Genomic DNA, 14820 nt, shown 5'->3' on the forward strand with positions numbered 1-14820 from the left:
ACTGGTTTTTCACCGCGAGGAAGTTATTTTACCGATAAATGCTTTTTATTTTTTCAGAGATTTTATTTTTCTTGGTAACATTTTGGTTGTAGTCAGACGGAGACGATGGCTCGCTGGCTGTAGACTATTTTACTTTTTCATCAAGTATTGCAGACTATCTCAGATCAGCTTCTCTTGTAATCAGCCATGCAGGTATAGTTGTGATGTTTGTATTTTACATGCTTCTTCACTTATTTTTTATGACATGTAGTTCTTAAGTCTGCACCAATAATATATCCATTGCTTGTTCTTGGTAGCTTGAAATGAATTCTGCTTTCTGATTCGTAGATAGGTCATAGGTGTTCACATCCTCGTGTGTCAATGGTGTTTTAATTATATTTGATATCCTTTTTCGTTGAAAACAAACATGGGTATTAAGAGAAATATTATAAGAAATGAGTGGCAGCTCATATCAGCAGCTGCCAAGCATATGAGCATCTGAGAAAGGGTATATTATACCGATTTTCGTTGAGGTTTGGTGAAATAAACATGACACGAGACAAAACAGAGGTTTCAGTGTCACATTTTATAAAATAGAGGTATCAAGTGTCGTATGACTTAGGCGCTTAAATCTTATTTAGGGGTGCCTTAGTGTGCTTGGCAGCTACAGATTTATACATGTCTTATCCGGTTTAAAGTTGTGAGTTAATAACATTGTCATGTTACCACTAGGCATATATTACAACTGATATGTGTATTGTAGTTATTCAATACCTTCAATAAAATTGTACATTGTTCAATCAGGATTTCCTTCACTAGTACAAGCTTTGTAATTTGTAAAGCATGTTTTGAGTTTTAGAACGAATGAAGTCAATTTTTGGCATATGATTGAAAAAGACTGCATGGAAAAATCCAAGTGAAATCTGTTGTTTGTGCAGCAAAACACAGGTCAATCAAGTAATTGTAATTATTCTTTTTTATTATTATTATTTAATACAGGATCAGGTAGTATATTTGAGACATTGAGGCTGTGTAAACCTTTAGTAGTGGTTGTGAATGAGGATTTGATGGATAATCATCAAAGTGAGCTTGCAGAAGAACTTGCAGAGAGAAAACATCTCTACTATGCTAGGCCTCAAAACCTCTATCAAACATTAGCAGATATGGATTTAAATACCCTCCTTCCCTACTCTCCAGGTGATGCTACACCAGTGGCCAAGCACATCAACAGATTCCTTGGTTTTCCTGATGATTGATTCAAAGCCTCTTTTTTCCCCCTTTCTTTTTTTGGTTTTCATGAGTGTATCTACGAGGGAGGGTAATTGATTTTGTTAATACTTCTGTTTCTCCGTTGGTTTTATGGAGTGTTATTGTTTTGTAATAGATTTTTGTGTCCAAAGAAAACAATCAAACATGTTGATTTATTGAACGAGCAAAATACATGAGCAAGGATTACAATCAAAACACAAACATTAGTACATTACACAGTTATTTGTTGCTAATTCTAGAAGAGTTTGTGTTGTAAACTTGGTAGTATTTATTTAAGGAATATCATATTTTAGTTTTTAACAAATTTTAATTACTATAAATTAGTCTTTAACTTTTTTATTTTGACAGATAATTAATTACTCGTCAAATTCTGTTAAAAAATTTTATACAAATTAATTTTTGTTATTTAATAAAGACATAAATAATGTTTACACAAGTCTTTTAATATAGAATAGCAATTTGATGTAACTACTCATTTATAGACAACAAATAATTAAAATGTTAGACATTCTTGATAAAAAGATTTCTTTAGAAACACATCAGGGTAAAATTTTATTTTTTTAGCGAATGATTTTTAGGATTCGGTACTTTTGGGGGTCCTTGCAAGTTGCAAGCTGTGCTGTGGTCTTGTGTGCAGGCCGGATTAAAAAATTAAGAGTAAAATTTCATCCCAACTCTTAATTATTGTTCATAACAACAATTCGTTCTGCAAAGCCCTTATATAAGTAGAGTAAAAGTTACCTCATTAAATTCAATCTTCTTCAATTTATCATTCTCTTTTTTATCTCCAATACAAATTTCATGTTCTATTATTGCAATATCTATCTGTTAGTGTTGTAAACATGATCTTATCAGACTTTAAATCTCTCTTACTTATTTCGTTCACAAGCTTTCTTCGAATTACGGATGTTACAAAGGTCATTAAAAAGCACATTAACATTATTCGAGGCCAACATTTGCATATTTCATTAAACAAAATCCCTGCAACCTAAGAGGAAGAAGAAGCAACAAACTGCACAATGATATTTGTCTTATTTTATAGTTCATTATAAATTTGTGTGTCTATATTTATAATTAGTTAGGATTTAAGGTCATACAAAATTTTGAGTTTACTTGTCCTATTTTATTGCAGCGTATTGCTGACACGACAGGAGACGTTTTATCCCTTGAAATAGTTTAGTTAATGTTGTACATTGGCAAGATCCGTCAACTTTGAACCGAGAGTTTAACAAAAAAAAACCAAAAAATTTAACGAAATTAGTGGTTAAGAGTTGCATTGTTATTTTCCCATCGCTGAAGACGAATTGTTATTTTGAACAATAAATAAGGATCGGAGTGGAGTTTTTCTCAAAAATTAACTCTGTCTTAAAAAGAATGCTGACCTAACAAGTATTGATGAGACAGGACGAACTAGTCTGTACGGGAGTTTGCTTATTTTTTTATTTTTATTAAAATCCTAATCTAATTTTTATTTTTAAAAAAATTATCAGCTTAGTTATAATAATACTTGTTTAATATAATTATAAAGATTTTAGCATAAATTTGTGAAATTACAAATTTTTTATGTTAATTAAATTAAGGCGTTATTTTATTTTAAAGAAAGAGTAAAAGAAAGAATTCAGGTGGACTAAATTGGCAAAGGATTCGATGGTCCCATAAGGTTTGGACCATTAAATAGTCCCAGAATAAAACATATTTTTTAAGTTTTTTTAATAATGGCTAAATAGTCCTTTCTAATTTTAATTACAAATTAATCCCATATATTTTATTTAATTATAAAAACTATTTTTTATTTTATAAATTATTATTTTATCATTAATCTATCATGTTTATTAACAATCAAAAATAAAAACAATAACAAATTAGATCTTCCATTTATCGTAATAAACTTCTTGGCTATTTCAATCGATTAAAAGATTATATTTGATCCGTGACGTTCGTCCAGGGTTGTGAAATCGTGTTTCTTTGAAAATCAATCGATTGGATTATCAAAACAATCAATTGAATTTCAGGTTTCCCATAACTCAATCGATTGGACTGCAGGTTGTTATCACAAAACAATCGATTGAAAATTGCAAGACAGCATGGTTTTCACAAAAATAATCGATTGGTCATATTATTCAATCGATTGAACAATGAATAAAATGTAGGTTTTTTTATAATTCAATCGATTGTTTATACTACCCAATCGATTGAATGCTTCAAAATAACCTGAGGGTCTCATAATTCAATTGATTGGTTGTGTTACCCAATCGATTGAATTCATCAAAACAATATGGATTTGCCAAATTCAATCGATTGGTTGTGCTATCCAATCGATTGAAGTGTGTACTACGCCTATTTCAATTTTGTTATCGTTTTTATAAACTATTTTCTTATTATTCATCTATCTTATCTTTAAAATTCTATCTTTAATTTTTAAGGTTTTATTTCGATTTATAGGAAACCTGAAATTCAATCGATTGTTTTGATAATCCAATCGATTGATTTCCAAAGAAACATGATTTCACAACCCTGGACGAACGTCACGGATCAAATATAATCTTTTAGTCGATTGGAATAACCAAAAAGTTTATTACGATTAATGGAGGATTTAATTCGTTATTGTTTTTGTTTTTTATTGTTAATAAACATGATAGATTAATGATAGAATAATAATTTATAAAATAAAAAAAGAAAAGTATATGGAACCAAAAGGTTATAGCCAAAAACTAAACAAAATTACATTAATTAAAATCTATAAAAACCTTCCTCTTCTCTCTCACATTAATCTACCCACCTCCAACAATCACACACACCCCTCTCTCTCACAGTCAGACCCTCTCCGCTTCTCCACTGCGATCCACTCCTCTTCTATCACCGACATCTGGCTCGTCGGATTCCAATTGTGAACCTGAGTTATCTTGGTAATAGAAAACATGCTTCTGATGGCGCTGGACCCATATCTTTACAGTGCATTCATCGTTTTCCTACAGTTCATGTGAAGAATTATGGATACTCCGTTCTATGTTGCGCACATCATTTCGAGTGAGAAAATCATCACGATTTTGGGGTCCACCTTGCTTCTGCATCACCTCTACATGGTGCTGTATTATGTTATTAAGAGATATCCCAACATAAAGCATAGACATCACTTTCTGGCGTAACTCATCGGAAATGCGTGGAGCATACATAGCTCTTGTTCCTATTGCAATTCTATTCCATTTTGGGATATTAGGTGCCGTTTTGATGATTAAAAAGACTGCAAACTACACATTTGATCTTAGCTAAAAGGAGTCCTTGAACAATTACAGAAATATAAAAAAATATTCATTTAATATGAAAAAAAAATCCTAATACTTAACAAAAGAAATATCCAGAGACATTCACATTTGTAATACAAAAAAATTCGAAAAATATATAAAAGAACATCCATTTAGTATGAAAAAGAAACATTCTGATATTTAGCAGAAGAAACATCTATATATATTAACTCAGAGATTTTAGATTCACCTAGAGGTATTTGACTGGTTTTTGTCTAATACCTTTTTGGTTTTCTAACATTATTCAATAAAAAATAGTTTTTATGATTAAATAAAATATATAAAATTAATTTATAATTAAAATTAGAAAAAACTATTTAACAGTTATTAAAAAAAACTTAAAAAACATGTTTTGTTCTGAACCATTTAATAGTCCAAACGTTGAGACCATTAATTCCAATGCTGACTAAGTTCGTTGGCCCTTCATAAGGTTTAATATATTAATTTTTGTTTTAGATAATTAGAAAAAATGACGATTCATTTATTTTTATTATTAATTTATTATAATGTGACATTTTTTTAATAAAATGAAAGAAAACTAGTTTATTTTCTTTTAAAATTTCAAACAATTTAATTTCCATCCCGTACTAATTTTAATAAAAATTAGAAAGTAATTTGTCACTTAAAAAATATTAAGAACTAAATTGTGTTTCTATTTTATTAAGAGTTATTAATATATCTAATTTTGATAAAGACTCGCATGTAAAATTTTCTTTGTATAAAATTAAAAACTAAAAATTTTTAAATAATAATTTAATCATATATATCAAATCATCAAACACTCTCGTGGGAGTCTCTACTTCTTTCAAGAATTAAAACTTCTGAAGATTTGATTTTAATCAAACGACGTCGTTAACGCCAGGTGAAAGAAACAAAGGGTTAAAAACGGGAGAGAAACCTCACATTCTATTCTTCATCTCCTCTGTTTGTTTGCCTCCTCCACTTCAGCCGCCGCCGCTCCTACTCGTGCTGCCGTAGCCACCGCCTTCTCTCTTCTTCTATTGTTCTTTTGCTCCTCCGCCAATTTGCTGCAAGGTACTGCACTTCAGAATCTAAAATGAGTAATAATCTAGATATATGCATAATCACTATCCTTCCTAGGATCAATTATATGCATAATCTAAAGAAATTTGGATCGCTAAAGTTTGGGTTTTTTTTTTCCCTTAACCCTTGTTTCGCCTCTTCAAAATATGCATTGTTTCCTATGAATATTGGATAGAGTTGTGTTCCCTGATGGTTAGGCATTCTTACAAAGGCACATTATGTGGTTGTTATTGAAGTTAATGATTTGCTGGGTCCAGGATTTTGGGCGGATTGGAATGTATTTATTTTAATTGTAATACACTAAATCTTGTGTTTTTCTTCAAAATTAAAATAAAAAGCAACTATTTCTGCAAATTTCAAAATAATGTACTGTGTAAGAGGATTACTGATTTTTTGTTTTAGTTTTATAGTTCTATATGTTTTGACTGTTTCTGTAATTCTGTTGCTGTGTCTCCTTTAATAATCTGATCAGTGATCATTGTATTGTCAATTTCAGATTATATAAGGCCGAGTTTGTTTCAGAATATCACTGTTGGGCATCGTCTTTATAATACCTAGCCTTACTACTGTGTAAAAGATGCCTCTTCAACTTTTTGATGGAAGTGACTCAGACAATGACGACATCTCAAAAATCAAAATAAATGAAGAATATGCTCGTAGGTTTGAGCACAACAAGAGGCGGGAGGAGCTTCAACGTTATGAGGAGCTAAAAAAGAAGGGTGCTATCTCTTCCTTGACATCCTCAGGTTCTGAAAGTGGCGAGGAATCTGAGTCGGAGTCATCTGATGATGATGTTGACTATGAGAAACTATTAAGTTCTAGAAGGAGAGACAAGGAGTTCTTTGATGCCCTACTCAAAGTGAAGAAGCAGGATCCTTCTCTTAAGCAGAAAGATGTTAAGCTTTTTGTGTCAGATGATAGCAGTGAAGATGAAGATGAGAAAAATAAAGCAAAAGATAAGAAGAATGAAAAGCCAATGTATCTAAAGGATGTGATGGCAAAACATTTGATTGAGGAGGGACCAGATTTTGGTGATGAAGACGGGGGAGTAATAAAAAAGGACAAGGGTAAATCAGAAAGTACTAAAAGCAAGAAGGATAAACTGGCAAAGAAGTTGATGCCGGAGGAGTCAGGTTTTGTGAATAAAGATGGGAAGACTTATGGTGATGAGCAAGAGGAGTTGAAAAGAGCTGTTTTGGAAGCTGTAGAAAGAGAGGGTTTGGAAGATGAAGGGGATTTTTTCACTGTGAAGGAGAAGGTGGATGAGGACAAAGTAGACAGTGATGACAAGGAATTTGAGGAGAAACTGGATGAATATTTTGGTGACGAATCGAATGAAAATGCTAAGTTCTTGAAAAACTATTTCATGAACAAAATGTGGATTGATAAAAACAGGGATAATTTGAATGTTGGGGAGGAAGAATTGGAAGGGATCTCAGAGGATGAGATGGAGATCGAGAGGCAGGAAGAATATGAGTATAGGTTTCAAGAAAATCAGGAAGATAGGGTGTTGGGCCATGCTCGTAAGGTGGAAGGATCAGTCAGAAAGAAAACAAATACAAGGAAAGAGCAGAGAAAGAGCAAAGAGGAAAGAATGGCAATAGCTCAGAAGGAGAGGGAGGAGGAGTTGAAGCATTTAAAGAACTTGAAGAAGCAGGAGATACAGGAGAAGGTTAAGAAGATAATGAGCACTGCAGGCATCCATGAGGATGAAATTATCCCGCTTTCAGTGGCAGAAATAGAAGATGAATTTGACCCAGAGGAGTATGATAGAATGATGAAGGCAGCATTTGATGAGAAATATTATAATGCTGAGGATGCTGATCCTGGTTTTGGTAGCAAGAATGATGATGACATGGAAAAGCCAGATTTTGAAAAGGAGGATGAACTGCTTGGACTTCCTAAAGGCTGGGATTCTACTGAATCACATGATGGATTTTTGGCTGCCAGGGAGAGAGTATTAAAGGAAAAAAAGGAGAATGATAGTGATAGTGATAGTGAGAGTAAGAGTGATCACCAAGAAAGTGAAGATGAAAAAGAGAAAGTTCCAGAGGAAGGTAGTCGGAAGAGGAAGCGCAAAACTGCTCTTTTGGAGAAAGCAAAACAAGCAATGATGGATGAGTACTATAAGTTAGATTATGAGGACACAATTGGTGACCTCAAGACAAGATTCAAGTATGCCAAAACAAAACCAAACAGATTTGGCATGAGTGCTCCAGAGCTACTATTGATGGATGACACGGAATTGAATCAATATGTGTCCTTGAAAAAGCTTGCACCGTATCGCGATGAGGAATGGAAGCTAAGCAAACAAAAGAGACATATGCTGAAGATGAGGACCAAGGAGCTCCTTCGAGAAGCAGGTTCGAAGAAGAAGAAGAACAAGAAGTCAAAGAGAGATTCTAGCAAGTCAACTTTGACAAATGGTGTTGCGGAAAATGGAAAAGCAAGCACGGAGGATTCAAACGTAAATGCAGAAAATAATCTTTCAAGGAAAGCCAGGAGAAGGCAGCGAGCATCTAGTTTGAAGTTGTCACGGGCAAGGGCTTTAGCATACGGGAAGATACCCTCCAAATCTAAGCATGGAGGAAAGAACTAAGCCGGCACTGATTTGGGCAGGTAATTCCGTTGTTGCAAGTTTATTTGTACTAGACATATAGAAAGTGAAATGATACCGAGCTGTCTCATTTACAAATAATAACTCGGTAATTCTAGTGTGATTTTATTGGCCAAGAAATGTATTGTTTCCTTTCATTTGGAACTTTATTTTAACTTAATCAAGTGCATTTTGCAGAATGAACCAACTTAAAGAAACCGGATTGGAGCTTGTCATTACAAAATACATGGTCTGGTTGCAGTATAGCCGAGATGCTGTGTGTTAAAGTTCTTTGTCTATTTTCACGTTTCCTTCGTTGAGGAGATTGTAGAATTTTCCTACTATAACCAAACTTTCAGTGTAACCAGCCATTCAGTTTTGATCGCGAGTTGTGCTTGTGTTCATTTGTGTTTTATTTTTTATGTACTTTGAAACTTTAGAACTAAGTGCATGTACAAGTTACTACTAATTGAAAAAACTAGTTCAATTTAATCACCAAACACGGGAGAAAAAGTGCAAGTAACACCAAAGTTTTTGCATTTTATGGCAACCAATGTTGAGTATCCTCCTGGCATGGAGTGTTGTAATAGTTACATGGCTTTATATGAAAGCACCAGCTTCTTAATTTATTGGTCAACATGTTCATCCATTCCAGTGTAATAATGACGAAAAACACATGAGAAATCTTTGCCTTCATGCCCTTCATTGCAGAGTTCTGTATATCTGCACAAAACAATGGAAAACACATCAAATACTTGATAAACTCAAGCCTGTTATACTATGTTCTTATGAGTAGTTTTAAGTTATCCATAAATTCTTTTAGGAAATTATTTATTTTTTAATATACATGGCTTAATAAGTATTTTACCCAAATTGTGTGTATTGAAGATAATATAAAGTTAAATGAATAATGTATATATTTTTGGGTTATTCTATTCAGTGAGGAATCTTAAGAAGAAATTTTACATTCAGCACATTAGATGTTTAAAAAAGGTTAAAAGCTTTCAATCTATTATTAATTCCTTATCAAAGTACATTTATTGGCAAAAATCTTATTTCTTTGTGATTTTTGTGATAATTTGCTAAGATACAACTTCAAGAATGCATTTGACTTACATCTTTTGTGCTTGTGATGTTAGTGGGTGTTTGCAACCAGCTTGCTTAGCTGATTCTGCTGCTAGGTTCAAGTCTTTAGCCTGCAAGCACAAGCAACTAGTTTAGCTTATTTTTCAACTTTCACAACCCAAAAGTCAATTTTTAGCAAAAAAGAAAAGTCCATTATTTATCAGAATTCAAGGTAGATAAAGATAACAAAGCTTAATAAGCTTTTTTCCCAAGAGAAAAGAGTTTCATTGACTTGAGATTCAATATAGAAACATGTTCCATGTGAATAGAATCTAAAATTTCTTTTGAAAAAAGAGAAAAAAAGAAGGGATTGCACAGTGGATCAAAACAAAGGGGAGAAAAATAAGCAAGATATAAACATGGTAAGAGTAAACAACATTGATAGGAAATAGCAAATGCTGTATTAAAGAAATTCTTCACCAACTAAACACTTTTTAACAGTTTCAAATGCTATAGCTTTCCAAATGGTAAAAGTTAATCAAACTAACACAAACATGTGCAAAGTCGATCCAATGTTCAGTTACTTACCATAAGCTTGGATGCAAACCCTCCATTATAATCCCTTGAAGAAGGCACACCTTCCATCACCCCAGGCACAGGGTTGTAAGAATCACTGCAACCAACACAATTAAGTATTTCAGTAATTCTCTTAAAATGTTTCAGTAATAATCAATGGACACTCTGCAATGGAAACTAAGTCTCTGGAAACTAGTTATGTGGCTGACACATCATGCTTCTAACATTACATCCTTCTGGACTTGTGCCTACAGCATACCTACTCCAACAGCGAGCGCTGGAGCAGTTAAATATTTTCGACAAGGTGCTGGCAGCTACACCTAGAGACTGGCCTAGAGCAAGGGCTTCTGATACTCCCAGCATGCTCACAGCCAAAGCCAGATTATTGCAAATTTTTGCTGCCTAATAACAGATTTAAGACAATAGATAAGTACGTGAAAATATAGCCGAGGCACTTAGACAACGACAAATATATATTTATGTAACTTACAGAACCATTTCCTGCTCCACCACAATATATTGCACCTTTTCCCATTGAAAAGAATAAGGGTTTAGCAGCAGCAAACGCTTCCTCGGAGCCACCAACCTGAGAAATTCCATACCATATTGCAACTTATGTGTGTTTCTATATCAGGTTTGAATAAGAAGTAACCATACCATAAAAGTAAGTGTCCCAGCTTCTGCAGCTATCACTCCTCCAGATACAGGGGCATCCAACATGAATGGTTTTTCCAAATCACCTACAAAATGTATAAATAAAAGGTAGAATAAAAGAAGAAACTTTACTATACAAGAGCATGCACAAAGCCTACGCATTGATATTGAGACTCACTTCCAGATGAATAAACTAGTGAATTTAGTCACACAGTAATGCATGATGTCTTAAATGCCAAAAGTAGGTATGACAAGAATTAGCATGCACAAGTTAGAAGAAATTCTCACAAAAACGTCGAGGAAGTTTAACAATGAACATGATCAATGAAATTGTATAGTGCTAAAAACAAGGACGAAGTCATAGCTGGCATTTCAAATTAAAAATGTATAGATACTTGGTTGGCATTTCATTTTAAGTTACCTTTCTTTTCTTTTAGAATATAATTAGATATTGTGGCGGAAATGTTTCTTGATGTTTGTGGATCAATAGTAGATGAATCTATGAATAACCACGGTCTTAGGAGTTTTCCACCATGTAGCAAACCATTTGGTCCAGTGTAAACATCATTTACCTACTTAAATAAGGGTGTTATTATGGCCTCAACACAAGCTCAAATAATAATAATCTTTTGAGTATGTATATATAGTATATGGCAGAAAAAGGGTATAATAAGACCATACACTATAAAGCCTGATTATTAACACAGTCATTTTTGTATTGCAACTCCTAAGTTAGTGAAGGTAATTGGTACACTTTGTTATAAAGGAAGATATGATTATCATATCATCTAATCTATTATTGTATTAATCATCCAAAGTTGAAATCATAAGCCAAAGAGTAAGCTTTTGAGAAACTATAGAGGAAAGCAAAGCTGCAATCGATGTAATGCACTGATAAGTCACTAGAAAGGAAATGCATACACACATGAGCAGAGGAAGGCAGCATTGTAACTACAACATCACTTGCTTCTGAAACTTCACAAGGCGTTTTCTTTGTAGCAACTCCCATATGAGAGAACTTATCCAGAACATCAGAGTTTCTGCCATTATTTTTTATTTCTCAAATTCAAAACATATGTATTCTTCTTAATAAACCAAAAAGAAACAGCTCAATTTCATTAGCAGCACCACTAACCTAGATTTCCCACAGGGTAAATTACACAGACCCCTCTTAAATCTTAAAGAAAAGTTAGTGTATTGTATAAGAAATGGATAAGTTTCACATGTAATTTACCCTCTTCCATAAGAAGCACACTCTTACACCATACCCCAAATAACTAAATCTATGAATTGCAACTATAAAATGTAATGCGAATATTCTAGTGTCCCAATAATCAAGTTAAGAACTCTATATAAGTAAAAAATTGGAAGCATACAGGTCATGAACTGTAACACTGAATCCAGCTTTGATCAGATTATTCGCCATCCTTGATCCCATGTTTCCAAGGCCAATGAATCCAACATTCTGTAATGCATGCACCAATGAGAGGACAGAAAAGTATAAATTTACAAAAAGCATGCTATCTACTATTTCTTAATAGCTTCACAACTAAAAATTAGTACACAAGCATCCTAATGCATCAAAATCCCAAATTGCAGCCCAATAAAAAGAAGAAAAAGAAATAATCATATCTTCAATTGATCTCTAAACAACTATGATCAAGCCTACATAACTTATGTGAAGAACCCAATTAAGAATGATGATTAAAGATTCAAGATTTGCATAATATAAGGGAACAGAGGAACAAGATAAAGGTTTCAGAAAAAAAGAGAGTGTGTGAATGTAGATAGTGATTAGTATGCGATATTATTCATACCTGCAAGTGAGAGGGTAGGTGGTGGGAAGAAGAGAAAGTGCGTGGTTTGAAAGATTGATAGAATGAAAAAGAAGAAGACTTGCATTTGGAAGGAGAGAACAAAGATCTCAACCTGCAAATCGCCATGATTATCCTCAAACTTCTCTTTACTTTCACTCTTGAGTAGCAGAAAGCAAGCAACCAAGTTGGTTTTTTCTGTGTCTTTGTTTGTATCCACTGTCACCTTTGTCTGACGTTCAAATTCAAACTGATTTAAATTAAACCGTTCATTCAATCTAATTTAAATCGAAAATCGATTAAAATCGCATTCATTCGAATTTGATTGGATCTTATTTTTTATAAATCGCTGGATCAGAATATATTTTTTACAATCGATCCAATCCAATCTAAACCGTACAATGTATTATAATATTATTATGTTTCCAATTATATTTATAACATATTCAATTTGTTATACATTTTTATATTTTTTATGTATTATTATTATTTAATAGATATTTTATGTTCAAAATATAATTTATTTATTTATTTAACCTAATCTATAATTTTATTTCTATTGTTATGTTATTGTTGGTGTTTTAAGATATTGTTAAGAATTGTTATGCATTGTTGGTTATTTGAAATATGATGTTGAGACGTGTTATATATATTTAATTTTTTTAATTTACAAAACCGCAAATCCAATCTAATCCAAACCGCTCGAAATTGGATCGGATCGGATCGGATTTTTTTAAAAAAATTATTCAATCTAAACCGCACCGCAAGTAAATATAATGTTCAAATCGGATGAATTTTTGACTCAAAACTGATCCAAACCGCACCGCAAACGCTCTAGTGTCGATAAGTGAAAAAACCGAAAAGTGTTGGTTTTTTAGAAGGGCAGTTTGTAATTAAAAAAAAACTTTTTGTATAATTGTATAATTAGTCAATTTTAAACAATTATAATTAATAATTATTAATTTTACTCTTTTTTTCTATACAATTTTAATTTGTAGAATAAAATATCTCTTAATATAAATACTTAGTATAAATTATGAAGTAAAATTTAAAAATATTTATTAATTTGTTATTGGTTAGACCATGTTAATTATTTCACGGGATTGTTTTGATAATCTTTGTATACATGGGATGTATACCAAAAATTATGTATATAAATATTGTTTTTTAGAGGTTTATTGTTAAAAATAAATTATTTCAACATTTATATTAGATTAATTAGATAAAATTATTTGAAATGAATAATTTATTGAATAATATTATCAAATATTTCTATTAATTTTGTCAAATTAATTAATTTTTTATGACTACAAAATTGGTTTAAAATTTCACAATTAAAGTTATTTATACTTACATTCTTTATGATAAAAAAAAGAACATTTTCTTTCAAAAAAATAAATATGCCTAAATTAGGATCATATTTTACTTTGATATAAGTATAATCCCTCAAAAGTTAGAAAACGTTGCTAGTATTTTTTTAAAATTTATTCTACCAAAATTTTAATAAAATTTTTATATTTTAAAAGTTTATTTAATAATACTCCACAATTTTTCTAATATAAGGCAGAAAAAACGATTATAAACATGTAATTAAAAATGTTATTGGATATAGAGATATAGTTATAAATTTTTAAAGGGTAAAATTTTAATTAAAAAATTTGTAAAACTAATAAAACTAAGAGGATAATTATTTATTAATCAAATATTATTTTATTAAAATTAAAATATTTTGGATATCTTTATACAATAATACTTTTGAGAATATCCAATAATTTCCACTAACTGCTGGCAGTAGTGCTGACGAGGCATTTATTTACATCAACAATGTGCCGTGAAGCTGACCTAATGACGTGTCGTGTCCCATCAAATATACTCCCTTTGTTCTTATCCCATCCTAAACAATTCATAAACTAAAAGACATATATGTATATCATATGAGAAATAATATTAAAAATAGGTAAGATAATTTTTTTTGGTTAGATAAATTAGACAACTCCTAATTTTAAATTAATCAGAATGGGACATTATTATATTTGGATACACCTTGCTTGTTTAGAATCATGTGGGTTTGATAATTTCAATTTTCAAGGTTTTTTTTTTGTCAATTAGATTAGACAACTTCTAATCCTAAATATTAGAGTACAGCTACACAACATAAAAAGCTCATACTCAATATTGGTGGATGTTACGATACTTTCCTAAAATTTGGAGTTTTGAAACTCCTTTAAATTATTAACATTGTAATGTACGTTGACGCAATATCTTAGAGAATTCCATTAATAAAAGTTTTAATGTATATCGACAAAATTATTAATTAATTAATATTTTTTTTGTAAAACTACCAATACATTAATTATAACTTCTAAAATATATTTTCAATAAAATAGCAATTATGATTATTACATAATTTTTTTGATGACTTACTATTGAAAATTTAATATATTCTATTAGTATATAAGTTATTAAAATTATTAAATTCATTTATAAATTCTAATTAATTAATAATTTTTTTATTTATTTT

At 31.4% G+C, this 14820-nt stretch overlaps 3 protein-coding genes across 7 annotated transcripts in view; 2 read left to right on the forward strand and 1 right to left on the reverse strand.

Moving 5' to 3' along the window:
• LOC107483239 (uncharacterized) overlaps positions 1 to 1462 on the forward strand; it is a 2581-nt gene extending 1119 nt beyond the window's left edge. For all 3 annotated transcript variants that reach the window (XM_016103862.3, XM_016103861.3, XM_016103863.3), the window contains exons 3-4: positions 93 to 192; positions 979 to 1462. In XM_016103862.3, the coding sequence (XP_015959348.1) occupies positions 93 to 192; positions 979 to 1235 (357 nt within the window). In that variant the 3' untranslated portion in view covers positions 1236 to 1462. The remainder of the gene's footprint in view (positions 1 to 92; positions 193 to 978) is intronic.
• A 3942-nt stretch (positions 1463 to 5404) lies between these two features.
• On the forward strand, positions 5405 to 8592 carry LOC107483241 (uncharacterized). Its single transcript, XM_016103865.3, has 3 exons — positions 5405 to 5585; positions 6091 to 8213; positions 8389 to 8592. Exon 2 carries the CDS (start codon positions 6172 to 6174, stop codon positions 8191 to 8193), a length of 2022 nt encoding a protein of 673 aa, XP_015959351.1. The 5' UTR covers positions 5405 to 5585; positions 6091 to 6171; the 3' UTR covers positions 8194 to 8213; positions 8389 to 8592.
• A 100-nt stretch (positions 8593 to 8692) lies between these two features.
• LOC107483242 (probable 3-hydroxyisobutyrate dehydrogenase, mitochondrial) lies at positions 8693 to 12529 on the reverse strand. 3 transcript variants are annotated; one of them, XM_016103866.3, is made up of 10 exons: positions 12303 to 12527; positions 11862 to 11950; positions 11411 to 11525; positions 10907 to 11057; positions 10489 to 10571; positions 10322 to 10417; positions 10091 to 10233; positions 9844 to 9928; positions 9307 to 9386; positions 8693 to 8913 (listed from the first exon to the last, which is right to left on the reverse strand). In XM_016103866.3, exons 1-10 carry the CDS (start codon positions 12426 to 12428, stop codon positions 8817 to 8819), a joined length of 1065 nt encoding a protein of 354 aa, XP_015959352.1. In that variant the 5' UTR covers positions 12429 to 12527; the 3' UTR covers positions 8693 to 8816. The 3 variants fall into 3 exon arrangements, 2 of the variants coding, with proteins under 2 accessions (XP_015959352.1, XP_015959353.1); XM_016103867.3 differs by lacking the exon at positions 10907 to 11057 and having other exon boundaries at positions 11407 to 11525; positions 12303 to 12528; XR_002373496.2 differs by lacking the exon at positions 8693 to 8913 and having other exon boundaries at positions 10062 to 10233; positions 12303 to 12529.
• Positions 12530 to 14820: the final 2291 nt, after the last annotated feature.

The sequence above is a fragment of the Arachis duranensis genome, chromosome 4 (genome assembly GCF_000817695.3).
Source record: "Arachis duranensis cultivar V14167 chromosome 4, aradu.V14167.gnm2.J7QH, whole genome shotgun sequence".
NCBI lineage: Eukaryota > Viridiplantae > Streptophyta > Magnoliopsida > Fabales > Fabaceae > Arachis > Arachis duranensis.